Source organism: Eremothecium cymbalariae, chromosome 8 (genome assembly GCF_000235365.1).
Source record: "Eremothecium cymbalariae DBVPG#7215 chromosome 8, complete sequence".
In the NCBI taxonomy this organism is placed as follows: Eukaryota; Fungi; Ascomycota; class Saccharomycetes; order Saccharomycetales; family Saccharomycetaceae; genus Eremothecium; species Eremothecium cymbalariae.
This window is the reverse complement of record NC_016456.1, coordinates 98,633-112,086: the sequence shown is the minus strand read 5'-3', so window position 1 is coordinate 112,086 and position 13,454 is coordinate 98,633. Positions and strand designations below refer to the sequence as shown.

Genomic DNA, 13,454 nt, shown 5'->3' with positions numbered 1-13,454 from the left:
GATTCAGGAATTTTGGGTGACATACAAGGACGGAAAGGTTTTCGACGTTTGAGGTGTCAGTGACACAGAGAAATAAAAGATTAATTTTACAAAATATACTTGTGTTATTTCAAGAGCAATTAGTCCATAGGATGCGGATAAAATATGTCATCTTTCAAGGAATTTTTGCCACACACGGTTGGTTTTGTACTTGACAATGAGGACATAACGTTTCCTAGTTATGTGCCCACGAATGTGCAGTCTCTCCCGCACACCTCGAATGGGATTAGGCAGTTGGTGATTGAAAAGCAGAATCAGCGGGTGTTCCCCACGTACAATAGGTTGTTGGATAGGATGGAGGATGCTTTGGTGCGGTGGAGGCCTCCGGCGTCGTCTCATGTTGGGTCGTCCCTTGCGATCCACGGGACGCATCCATACCAGAAGGATTTCAGTGAGCCCAAGGCAATTGGCAAGGATCTTACGGAGTCCATCGAGCAGATGAAGCAGATGTTCCAGCAATGCTGGAACAAGGACAGTGGCGGGCATGGGGAGGTTGTTGAGGATAATGACGATACGTTGAGCGATTATTCCCTTCCGCCAGCGGCTTCCGGGGAGGATGTCAGTCCCAAATGTAGGGGTCTGTGTTTTGACACACTTTCTACAAGTAGACGGACGCCGGTTGCGTTCCCAATCCGGGCGAGTGTTGCAACGCCACGTTCTGCGCCTGTAGAGGACATCGAAAATACTCTAAACACGTATAAATTCCCTGTCCCGTCGTACTACCTCCCACCAACGCTACAGCGCCAACGACAGCAGGATAACCACGAATCGCTGCAGCTGCAGCTGCCCGGTTCCCAGCGCCAGCACGCTGGCGCCGGCGCTGGCGCCGGCGTGGCCGATCTAGAACACCAATCCAGCTGGCATACCTGGTGTCTGTTCTGGAAAGATTTCTGGTTCGACTTGAACAACTTGCTAGTCTGCCACATAGAAGAGGATTTATACTAGCCCCTCTATATGCATATATAATAAACTCAGGCTGGGTTCAGAAGAGAGCTGTGCTGCATCCATACACCTCAGCATGGAGATCGTTAATTGCCAGCATCTCCACCGTGTTCTGGTGTGTCCGTCCCGCGCCCTTGGCAGGTCGAGGCGCTCGGTTACGCCCTCTTTCACCCTCCCTCACGTTGGAAAGTTTGTAACGAAACAGGGGGGATTTGCACAAGGTCTTGACGCTTAGAAAGGCTTGAGTAACGGAATAGGGTAACTAAGGTATCATCAGAAGGTAGAATTGGTATCCTATATAAGCATTTGCAGCTGAATAGTCAGAGGAATTTAGGAACTAGTTCACTTTTTTTGTTTAATAGAAAATAAAAAGTTAAAAAATATCATGGCTGGAGCTATAGAAAACGCTCGTAAGGAAATCAAGAGGATCTCTTTGGAGGATCATGGGGAGTCAGAGTATGGGCAGATTTATTCTGTTTCTGGGCCTGTGGTTGTTGCGGAGGATATGATTGGGTGTGCTATGTACGAGTTGGTGAAGGTTGGACATGATAATTTGGTTGGAGAGGTTATTAGGATTGACGGGGACAAGGCGACGATCCAGGTGTATGAGGAGACAGCAGGAGTTACCATTGGGGATCCTGTTTTGAGGACTGGGAAGCCGCTTTCTGTGGAGTTGGGTCCTGGTTTAATGGAGACGATCTATGATGGGATCCAGAGGCCGTTGAAGGCGATTAGGGATATATCTCAATCGATTTATATACCTCGAGGGATTGATACGCCTTCTTTGAGTAGAGATGTCAAGTGGCAGTTTACGCCAGGCAAGCTTGGTGTTGGAGATCATATCTCTGGTGGTGATATCTTCGGGTCTATATATGAGAATTCCTTGTTAGAGGATCATAAGATTTTGTTGCCTCCTAGGGCTAGAGGTACCATTACTTGGATCGCACCTGCAGGAGAATATACTGTTGATGAAAATGTGTTGGAAGTTGAGTTTGACGGGGGGAAATATTCGTATTCTATGTACCATACGTGGCCTGTTCGTGTTCAGAGGCCTGTTGCTGAGAAGTTGTCAGCAGATCATCCGTTATTGACAGGACAGAGAGTCTTGGACTCGTTATTTCCATGTGTGCAAGGTGGTACTACGTGTATTCCAGGTGCTTTTGGGTGCGGTAAGACTGTTATTTCTCAGTCTTTGTCTAAATACTCCAACTCAGATGCCATCATATATGTCGGTTGTTTTGGCGAGGGAACCGAGGTGTTGATGGCTGATGGCTCTATCAAAGCAATTGAGAATGTTAAGATTGGCGAATACGTTATGGGTCAGCATGGACAGTCTCAAGAGGTTATGGCTCTACCAAGAGGTCGTGAGGTTATGTACACTGTCAAAGACGTTTCCTCTAAACATGCATATGTTTGTAATGCTAGCCATAAATTGGTTGTTGAAACTCCAAGTTCTATAAAAGTTAGCTCTCAAAGTGGCGGCATTCTTTCTGTTAAATATTTCGGCATGTGTTACGAGCATACTGAAGATGGTAGAGTAATTGAACAGTGCAAACAGTTTACTAAATCATTTACTTGTATCGAGGAATTGCAGCAATTTTGTTCGCAGCAACCAACAGAGAATTTTAAATGGACTGTTGAAGCTAGAGACGTTGAAAATATGGATCCTGCTGTCCGTGAAGCCACCTTCCAGTTGGTCTGTCCAATTCTATATGAAGGCCATCAACTTGCGCAATACCTGGCTACGCAAAAAAACGGTCTTCCTAGTGAAGCCGCTACTATCTTGGCTTATTTCTTGGGTCTGTGGTCTGGTAACCAATCTAACGAGATAGAAGTCACAGCTGAAGTATTTTCACGTTTGCAAGGTGCTGTGGAGCTATTGGGCTTGCATGTAAAGAGACAACAAGGTGTTTCCAAATCTATAAGATTGAGCTTGAAGAATTCGATAATGGCAGATGTTATCGCCAAATTCGGATTCACCAACGCAGGAGAGAAAACTATCCCATCCTTTTTGCGATCCGAATCGATCACCTCTAGGGAATGCTTTTTAGCGGGATTGGTTGATGCTGCAGGTTCTGTCAACGAAGCAACTGGTGATTTGGCAGCAGTCATTAGTCTGCCACGGTCATCTCTAGAAGGAGCCTCAAAAGTTGCAGGTTCCCTAGGTTTGGAGATAAAGCTAGAGCCTGGATTCCTTAAAATTTGTGGAGGTTCTGCTCTACAATCTGTTCTCAGTATTTGTGGAACAGTTGCAGTTGAAAAACCAGAACATGTTGTGCGTAAACCTAAACATTTGAAGTTTATCGTCGAGAAGATGACAGAAGATAACTACTTTGGTATTACTCTACCAGAAGACTCTGATCGTGTATTTCTATTGAACAATCAGGTATTGGTCCACAACTGTGGTGAGCGTGGTAATGAAATGGCTGAGGTCTTGATGGAATTCCCAGAGTTGTTTACTGAGGTGAATGGTAGGAAGGAGCCAATCATGAAGCGTACGACCTTGGTAGCTAATACATCCAACATGCCTGTCGCCGCCAGAGAAGCGTCTATCTACACCGGTATTACTTTAGCCGAATACTTCAGAGACCAAGGCAAGCATGTTTCCATGATTGCGGATTCTTCTTCCAGATGGGCCGAAGCCTTGAGAGAAATTTCGGGACGTTTAGGTGAAATGCCTGCAGACCAAGGTTTCCCTGCTTATCTAGGTGCTAAGTTAGCCTCCTTCTATGAAAGAGCAGGTAAAGCTGTGGCATTGGGATCCCCTAACCGTGTTGGATCGGTTTCCATTGTTGCAGCGGTGTCTCCAGCAGGTGGTGATTTCTCCGATCCAGTTACCACGGCTACATTAGGTATCACACAGGTTTTCTGGGGGTTGGATAAGAAATTGGCACAGAGAAAACATTTCCCATCCATTAACACATCTGTTTCATATTCCAAATACACCAATGCTTTGAACAAGTACTACGACGCGAACTATCCAGAACTACCTGCATTGAGGACTCGTATTAGAGAGATCTTGTCCAACGCAGAAGAGTTAGAGCAGGTGGTGCAATTGGTGGGTAAATCGGCATTATCTGATAGTGATAAAATTGTTCTAGACGTTGCCAACTTAATAAAAGAAGACTTCTTGCAGCAAAATGGATACTCCACCTACGATGCTTTCTGTCCAATCTGGAAGACCTACGATATGATGAAAGCGTTCGTGTCTTACTATGAAGAAGCTCAAAAAAGTGTCTCCAATGGCGCTAACTGGGCAAAGTTGACTGATATTACTAGTGACGTTAAGCACGCTGTCTCCTCATCCAAGTTTTTAGAGCCCAGCAGAGGTCAACAAGAAGTGCACGCAGAGTTTGAAAAGCTGTTTGCCACAATCCAGGAACGCTTTGCTGAGTCCACCGATTGAGTTCAACAACCTGTTCCTGTGAACGGCGTGTTTGTGTTGTTAATTGGTCTCTGGTGAAAATTGATCACCAGCTTCTCTCCCTCACTCTGCAGCCGCCTTCCAAAATGCTCACCGAATCAATTTGGAAGTACCCCCTTTCAGGAACGAACGATTGCGCTTACAGGGGACCGACATACATAAACGATGTATATTATATACACCCTTCACTTTAAACTATACCTCTTCAAAATCTCTTCCAAACACACATTTGAAAAACCACCGCACAACAAACGCTACACACAACCTCATCTCAAATGATAGAAAGCGGATATGAAATTAGAACTATAGAATAAAATCGATATATACAACGAATTCGTATTTAGTTAAAAAATAAAATAATCGCACATTGTACATCCCTCCTGAATTTATAGTCCCAAGCAATTTTATCGGAATCACCGGTTCAATAAAAAAATCATAATTGCTCAATTTAAACTATAGATAACATCAATAATGACGCTCACTATACTAAACTAACACAACCGAAGCATGATTCTTCCGCTTATTTGGATCTGGCTCTAACCTTCCGTCTCTTTCTCTTCAATCTTCTAACTCTCTTCTTCTTCCACTTAGCTCTCATTGTGAATGAAATTAAAGTGCTGTGATTATTTGAAAAGAGTATAAGTTAAAATCAAAAGGAAGAAAGTTATTTGTGGAAGAGAGTTATAATCTTTGTACAAATTCTTTTTTAGATTCAAAATTGAGGGAGAGAATATTGAGAGTTAGGGAGATGGATGTTGGAAGCAGCTTCCGCTTGGGGGATCCCGTTGTGGCCGGGTAATAATCCCGTGAAAAGTATCCAGGGCTGTGCGCGGAGCGGGCAAGAACAGAGCAAAACGGCAAGCGCTACGTGCTCGTCTCTGGATCACGTGATTACGTGCACGACATTGCAAAAAGCTTGTTCTGGGTCGGATGGACTGCTAACGGCTGCCGCAGCACGGAATAAGCCCTGAGCGGGCGGCCATCTTTGGTTCAAGCACCATGCGATGTCATATGCCACGCATGGTACCTACGGGATTTTGGTTTGGATGGCGTTTCTGGTGTGTGGGTGTGGTTGTATGCCGGTGTGTGGGCGGTGACCGCGAGAGCAGTCACATGCAGGGAGGCTTTGACTAGGTATATGGTGTATCAAGTTAAAAGCTATACAAAACTAAAAGCGAAGTACATACGTACGACGCAGAGTAGGAGGCATACAGATTTAAGAGCGAACCTTGTAGTTGTGTTTTTAGAGGGATTTTTCCTTTCTCTTGGTAGGTCGCCCTGCTGCGTCCAGCCTCCGGTTTTCTTGTGCGATGGCTTTGGCCAAGTCCCGCCGTAGCTCGTGGAGCTCTAGGTTGTCGAGAACCCTATGCAGTAACGGTTCGTTTAGCACCATTCTCTCGCTGGCAGCAGCAGCAGCAGCCTTGCCCTTGGTATGTTTGGGTTGCGCAACTGCAGACATTATATCAGAATATTCTTTGAGGTCAATGAACGCCAGCGGCCGGGAGTTACTTGTGGCCAACGATTCTAGATGCTTAGCGCCAACGTAGGCTTTGTAGTTGCAGTAAGCACGATACAATAAATAGAAACCAGGCACATTAGGCAGAAGCGGGACCAGCGCAATCGGTATCGTAAGTGGCAACGCAAGCAGACAGTAAAACAAGTACTTCAAGTGGTAGCTTTGGCCCTCCTTCCAAAACTGAGTCAGCTGTATGACAAGGCTATCCTTCGACATCGCACTACTTGGATAATACACATGCACCGGACTTGGAGTGCAATTTTCCAATTGCTTCTCTCTCTCGGTGTTCTCCACGGCATGTCCTACGCTTACTATCCTCACATGCTTCTTCGACCCCGTCGTTGACCGCGCACACTTCAGAAGATTCGACTCGGATGGGAAGCTCGCAAGCGACCGTTCCATCCACGATATCTGCGCCAACAACAAATTTATCCATCCCACTATCCGCACCGTGATCATATTACGCGACTCCTCCATCTTACGCCAAGTTGCACTAGCCTTGTCAGCCACCTTCCGCTCATACCGAATAAACCGATTACCGGTGTTCAAGTAGTCCTCCGTGTGCTTGAAGTAAAAAAAACTCTTCCTGGTAGTCACAGGAATAACAACAATCTTCAAAGGATCAAGCAAATACTCCTGTATACGCCTCCGTTCGCCTTCCAACCGCTTGTACGAGATCGACAAGCTTCGCACCGCAGTCTTCATCTCAAACCTCGCCGCTTGCTTACGTTCTCCAGTATCTTCTTTTGACGTCTCTAGTCTTGACCCTTTCCCTCTTAGCTCACCTTATACCAACTACCAGCAGATATCTCTACTGTTTGCTCGACCGATGCCCACTGTATTGTCGCACAGAGTCTAATATCTTGCGCCCCTCTCACCGTTTTAAGCCTACAATTGTGTAGTGGTTCATTGCTAACGACTTCCCCAGGTGCATTATATAGATGTGCTTCAGCCGTGCGTTTTTCTAAAACCTGACAAATTACTGTGTTCCTAAGAGAATGAAGATTGACCCAAAAACGAACACATAAAGAACACTGGTTGACAAGAACTTAGTAGAATAAGCAGGTATAGGCAACATATAGTAACTAAGTGTGGATTGTAATACCAATCGTGTACGTTTGTGACGAGACCTAGTCGTAGCTGGGGCGAAAGTAGATAGAGTGGTATTGTTGATAAAAAGAGTAATTCCATAATGCCAGCAGAAGGTTCTAGGGAAGAGGATGAGCATTCATCGGTGACCAGATCAGGTTCAGCTAACTGGAAAGTCCAGAAGAAGGCGTCTGCGACGCAGATACTTGCACACGGAAGAGATTCAGAGGAAGGGGAAGATGATGGGGTGAGGGCTACGAGCTTGAATGCTTACTCTTTGAAGCCCACGACGGTTCCGCCATTTGCATTAGACGCCCAATTTAAACGTTTGAAATTGAAGGATTCCCTAGGGCAGTCGAATGATATGGTTAGTATCAATGCACAGCATTTCAAAGATCCATTTTTGGTTTCGTACGATGCTCAATGGAATGAGTTTGTGAATACTATCGATGCTGAGGGTGGGCACGGGAAACGGCGCAAGCAAGTATCTCTTCATTCGCAGCCTCAGAGCGGGTTTAGCAATTCTTCAAGTAGCAGTAGTTCGTCGCCTATTCGAACAGAGAAGTTGCGGGCGATTTTAGAGCAATCTGGCAACCGTCACTCCAACTCGGGCATACTCACAGACTTGGAAAGCAATTGGGGGGGCGAAGAGAGGCTCAATGCGATATTTGAGGCGCCCATTCTTCACGATTACGAGTTTAAGGACCAGAAGGATAGAAATGAGTGGACCAAGTACATAAGTCAATTGAAACATTTCTATTACGGAAGCATATTCAGGGGAACTAATGAAGCTCACCAAGGCCAAATAGATCCCAGCGACGATGATGAGGTTGGAAGGTTACAAGCTTTTGTAGACAGACACAAGCTTGAGTTTCGACGCAAGAAACAATACTGGTTGCAATTCGAACAACGCAAGAAACAGCAATGGGGACCCAGCCTAAAAAAATTGTTATTAGACAGCCAATATTTGCCGCTTTCATTCCGACTTATAATAGTCATACTCACCTGTGTTGCCCTTGGGCTTGCGGTTAGAATATTCCAAAATTCCCACAACAGGCTGTCTGACAGGACTACAGTGGACGTTCAGCAACAGCCTAGCACCATCATGGCAATCGTGGTGAACACAACTGCCATAATATACTTGGTCTATATTGCATACGATGAATTCTCTGGCAAACCCCTTGGTCTACGGAACCCTCTAGGAAAAATGCGCTTAATCCTCCTAGATCTTCTCTTCATCATCTTCTCTAGTGCTAACTTATCCCTCGCCTTTAACACACTATACGACAAGACATGGGTATGCACTAACACTGACGACCCATCAAGTGTCCCAAAAATTGACTACATATGCCGAAAACAACGTGCCTTGTCTGCCTTTTTATTCTTAGTTGTTATTATGTGGGTTATTACTTTCACCATTAGTATTCTAAGGGTTGTAGAAAGGGTGAGTTCGCTTTCACCCAGATAGATTTATTAAATACACGGACACCAATTTCGGTTCCACAAAAACTACCAGTTAAATATATGTATTAATATATAGAATAAACGCTCCTACAAATTCACACTGTCGCTCATCTTACCATAAATTTAATTAATATTCCAGTTTTGATTTTGGAGACGCCAGCTGGTTTATCGGTTACCCGGTTTTCGTGATGTAATAAACAAAAATCACCCAGCGCCATCAAGCAACAAGCGGTGGCAAAAGTCATAAAGGGAAGAAGGATGTTTTAGTTATCAGTAAAAGGAACACATCTTCTCTTGAAAGTTTGGGTGGCAGAGTACTCCTGGCTTATACTTGTTTAATCACGCACAAGAACAATGAGTGACAAACTACCTAGGGCAGATGATTTGGATGCCACATGGAATTTCGTGGAACCAGGTATCGGGCAGATCTTGGGCCGAGATGAAGCCCCTTCTGTTGGTAGAGTCCAAAAAGTACTATCCGCTACGATGTACATGGATGTTTATACAGCAATTTATAACTACTGTGTTAACAAGTCGCGGTCAACAGGACATTTCCAATCGGATGTATCTCAAAGACAGTCGAATCAATCTTCGATTCTAATTGGTGGTGAAATTTATGAAAAGTTAAAGACTTATCTACATGATTATGTTGTTGGTTTACAGAAGGAAGAGTATGAGTCGTTTTTGCAATTTTATCTAAGACACTGGAAAAGGTTTACGATTGGCGCTATATTTTTGAATCATGCCTTTGATTATATGAATAGATACTGGGTGCAGAAAGAAAGAAGTGACGGGAAAAGGAATATATTTGATGTTAATACTCTTTGTTTAATAACATGGAAGCAGGTGATGTTTGATAAGAATTGCAAGGGGCTAGTTGAGGAAATACTACAACAGTTGACGTACCAACGAGACGGCAAAATTGTCAATCAGACAGATATTACAACGGCTATCAAATCTTTTGTTGCATTGGGTATCGATCCTTCTGATTTAAAGAAATTGAACTTGAATGTTTATATTCAAAATTTTGAATCAGAGTTTTTGAACAGTACCAGAGATTACTACAGAAAGATGTCCCAGGAGTATTTACAATCACACAGCGTAACGGACTATATATTCGAGGCACATTCGAGGATTGCGGAAGAGGAGAGTAAAATGGTCTTATATTTAGATGATCATACCAAGAAGCCACTATCTGACACTTTAAATGAAGTACTAATCACAGAACGTGCCGAAGAATTAAAAAAGGAGTTCATATTATTGCTGAAATCCAGGGATGAAAATAAAATTTCTACCCTCTATAAGTTAATGCAAAGGGACTTTTCGTTATTACCGGAGCTTGCAAAATCATTTGAGGAACACGTTAAAGAGGTTGGTCATTCGGAAGTCAGTTATTTGTTACATAAACATAAAGAAGCCCAAAATTTGGATACTGGCAAGAAACCCGTGGCATTGCCACCAAGAGATTACATCAAAACTTTGATTGACGTCTATACCATTTTCTCAAAAATTTCCCAGGAATGTTTCAAGAATGATTCTTTGTTTACTAAAGCCGTTGACAACGCATCTCGTTATTACATTAATAACAATGAGTTTGCTCTAGCTCCCGGTTCTTCTAAGAACGCCACATCTAAGACCCCGGAAATGTTGGCCAAATACAGTGACCAGCTATTAAAGAGGAGTAAAATTGGTACTGACAGTGATACAGATATGTCTGTGGATGAAATTATGAAGATCTTTAAATTCTTGACTGACAAGGACGCCTTTGAGTATCATTACAGAAAGAACTTCGCCAAAAGGCTAATCCATGGCACATCTACATCCGAAGAAGATGAAGAATTAGTGATTCAAAGGTTACAAAGTGAGAACAGCATGGAATATACAGGCAAGATAACAAAAATGTTTCAAGATGTTAGACTATCTAAACAACTCGATCAGGAGTTTGATAAGTTGGTGAAAAGTGAAGCGGACTATTCCAAAGAAAAATATCCAGAGTTCCAACCATTTGTTCTTGCAGAAACTATGTGGCCGTTCCCTTACCAGGAAGTTGATTTCAAACTACCCCAAGAGCTAGTTTCAGAACATTTTAAACTAGTTGATCTATATGTCAAAAAACACAGTGGCAGAGTACTAAAGTGGTTGTGGCCGTTATCCCGTGGTGAACTTAGGGCCGATATTGGTAGACCAGGAAGGCCCCCATTCTATTTCACAGTCACATTGTTTCAAATGTCCATTATATTAATGTTTAACAGAAACGACATGTTGACATTCGAGCAAATCCAAGAGGGTACCAACTTAACTACACAACACATAATCTTTTCCATGATTCCATTCATTAAGATGAAACTACTACAGCAAACGCCACCTGGCTTGGATAATATGGGTCAACCAGGAACCCAGTACAAACTGAATACACCATATAAGTTGGCAAAAAGCAAGGTAAATTTCGCAGCCGGTGTAAAAGGAGATATAGGTCTTTCCATGCCTGGCAAGCCTGATAGTCTAGACTCCGAAAACATCGACAAAGAATTAAATAAAGAGCGACAACTTTTCCTAGAAGCCTGTATTGTCAGAATAATGAAAGCTAAAAGACGTCTTCCTCATGCAACCTTGGTCAATGAATGTATCGCAGAATCCCATCAACGATTCAATGCCAAGGTTTCACTCATTAAAAAAGCCATTGACAACTTAATCAGTAAAGAATATCTCCAGAGAAGTGATGACGGCGAGTCATATGACTACCTAGCATAACCTGCAACCTCCGTCCTCCCAAATATACGTAATCTTACACCAACAATGTGTAGAAGTAACTCACTGCGACTCCATAACTTAATTTCAACCTTTTGCATTCTTTATGTCTTATTCCAACGCATACTCACACACACTGCCTACTACTTCCTACACTACGTGACACCACTTTCCACTTGGTTGAACCACCGTACAGACCTGCACCCCCCGTCTATATAACTCACCAGAACTAATTCCTGGCACAGCCTATAATACCTTAAACAAGCCTTAATAGTAGAATGTATCTTGCTACCCTTCCGTATTAAAGTCCTATATCCGGTCTAGTTGCCCAATGCGTTGTGCCAACTCATTTGAACAGCGCGACTCTGAAATTCCCACGGAATTTCAGCATACTTTGGAATATTTCCCCAATCCACCTATAGAACATAATATTACGAAGTTTAAAAAGAATTCCGGTTAACCAATAAGTACAGGAAATAGAATCATGACTGCTGAACTACTCTGTTATTTTCTTAGTTTAGCCTTAAGTCATGAGCAATGATTACATGAGTCAGTCATCCGAAATGTCATGCATAGCGTCAAGTCTGAAAAGTCTGCGCGATGAGTAACAATATATTACCTTGAAAAAAAGTAGTTGCATTTCTTTTTGTGATGAATAGAATATATATATAAAATATATCAGTTGTGGTTTTATTGCTTTGTGAACCTTTACCAGGACGTTGCATTCAGATATCTGCGCAACACCAGTAGGTTATATTTTACTTTGTTATAGCTTTCATTAAATGACCATGAGTCAGGATCAAGGTATGTGTTTCTTAATATCGAAAAATCAACGACGAAGCGTTGAAATTTATTCTAAAAAGTGGTTCAGTGTACTAATACTAATGGGTAATATAGAATTCAAACAGGTTACGGAGTCAACGAACGCAATAGCGTATTTCCAGCAAAATCCGTACGGGCCAAATCCAGCAGATTATCTGTCTAATGTGAACAATTTTGAGTTGATTGACTCTACTTTGCGTGAGGGAGAACAATTCGCTAATGCATTCTTTTCAACAGAAAAGAAGATTGAGATTGCGAAGGCTTTGGATGACTTTGGTGTGGATTATATAGAATTAACATCTCCTGTAGCCTCTGAGCAGTCCAGGAGGGACTGCGAGGCGATATGCCAGTTGGGCTTGAAAGCCAAAATTCTAACACATATTCGTTGCCATATGGATGATGCAAAGATTGCCGTCCAGACAGGTGTGGATGGTGTGGATGTGGTTATAGGGACATCTAAGTTTTTAAGGCAATATTCGCATGGTAAGGATATGAATTACATTGCAAACAGTGCGATCGAGGTTATCGAGTACGTGAAATCCAAGGGAATTGAGATCAGGTTTTCCTCAGAAGACTCGTTTAGATCCGACCTTGTTGACCTGTTGAATATTTACAAGACCGTTGACAAGGTAGGGGTTAATAGAGTTGGTATTGCGGATACGGTGGGGTGTGCTAACCCAAGGCAGGTTTATGAGCTCGTTAGGACATTGAAGTCTGTGGTTTCCTGTGATGTAGAATGTCATTTCCACAATGACACCGGCTGTGCCATTGCTAACGCTTACACAGCGCTTGAAGGTGGTGCCAAGCTGATCGATGTTTCTGTATTGGGTATCGGTGAAAGGAATGGCATTACGCCGTTGGGTGGTCTAATGGCGAGAATGATTGTCGCTGCTCCAGCCTACGTCAAGTCTAAGTACAAACTGCATAAAATCAGAGATATAGAAAATCTGGTTGCGGATGCTGTCGAAGTTAATGTTCCATTTAACAATCCAATTACTGGGTTTTGTGCGTTTACGCACAAGGCAGGTATCCATGCGAAAGCAATTCTAGCAAACCCTTCAACGTATGAAATTCTTGATCCTCATGATTTCGGTATGACACGGTACATCCATTTTGCAAATAGGCTGACGGGGTGGAATGCGATCAAATCCCGTGTTGACCAGTTGAACTTGAAGTTATCAGACAATCAGGTCAAGGAGGTTACTGCCAAGATTAAGCGACTCGGTGATGTGAGATCTTTGAATATTGATGATGTAGATTCAATTATCAAGGATTTCCATGCAGAGGTCGTTACACCTCAAGTCACTGTCAAGAAGGTAAACAACGATGATATCAACCTGCTCAGCATCGATCAGCCATTGAGTAAGAAGACTAGAACTATTTGAAGGCTTATATATATATATATAAATA

At 43.0% G+C, this 13,454-nt stretch overlaps 6 protein-coding genes across 6 annotated transcripts, besides 1 other annotated feature; 5 read left to right on the top strand and 1 right to left on the bottom strand.

Moving 5' to 3' along the window:
• Nucleotides 1–144: 144 nt before the first annotated feature.
• Nucleotides 145–984, top strand: Ecym_8051 (uncharacterized protein; the record flags this gene model as incomplete). The annotated part of the gene is made up of 1 exon (XM_003648116.1): nt 145–984. One exon carries the CDS (start codon nt 145–147, stop codon nt 982–984), a length of 840 nt encoding a protein of 279 aa, XP_003648164.1.
• A 382-nt stretch (nt 985–1,366) lies between these two features.
• Nucleotides 1,367–4,387, top strand: VMA1 (H(+)-transporting V1 sector ATPase subunit A; the record flags this gene model as incomplete). The annotated part of the gene is made up of 1 exon (XM_003648115.1): nt 1,367–4,387. The coding sequence occupies one exon, from the start codon at nt 1,367–1,369 to the stop codon at nt 4,385–4,387; it is 3,021 nt and encodes a 1,006-aa protein (XP_003648163.1).
• A 538-nt stretch (nt 4,388–4,925) lies between these two features.
• Nucleotides 4,926–5,003: a sequence feature (Short protein (Ecym_8049, AET41345.1) was converted to a misc_feature.).
• Nucleotides 5,004–5,648: 645 nt separating this feature from the next.
• Nucleotides 5,649–6,626, bottom strand: MRX19 (Mrx19p; the record flags this gene model as incomplete). The annotated part of the gene is made up of 1 exon (XM_003648113.1): nt 5,649–6,626. One exon carries the CDS (start codon nt 6,624–6,626, stop codon nt 5,649–5,651), a length of 978 nt encoding a protein of 325 aa, XP_003648161.1.
• A 487-nt stretch (nt 6,627–7,113) lies between these two features.
• Nucleotides 7,114–8,478, top strand: SRF1 (phospholipase D regulator; the record flags this gene model as incomplete). The annotated part of the gene is made up of 1 exon (XM_003648112.1): nt 7,114–8,478. One exon carries the CDS (start codon nt 7,114–7,116, stop codon nt 8,476–8,478), a length of 1,365 nt encoding a protein of 454 aa, XP_003648160.1.
• Nucleotides 8,479–8,828: 350 nt separating this feature from the next.
• CDC53 (cullin CDC53) lies at nt 8,829–11,225 on the top strand (the record flags this gene model as incomplete). The annotated part of the gene is made up of 1 exon (XM_003648111.1): nt 8,829–11,225. The coding sequence occupies one exon, from the start codon at nt 8,829–8,831 to the stop codon at nt 11,223–11,225; it is 2,397 nt and encodes a 798-aa protein (XP_003648159.1).
• Nucleotides 11,226–12,010: 785 nt separating this feature from the next.
• On the top strand, nt 12,011–13,429 carry LYS21 (homocitrate synthase LYS21; the record flags this gene model as incomplete). The annotated part of the gene is made up of 2 exons (XM_003648110.1): nt 12,011–12,026; nt 12,120–13,429. 2 exons carry the CDS (start codon nt 12,011–12,013, stop codon nt 13,427–13,429), a joined length of 1,326 nt encoding a protein of 441 aa, XP_003648158.1.
• Between the last annotated feature and the right edge of the window lie 25 nt (nt 13,430–13,454).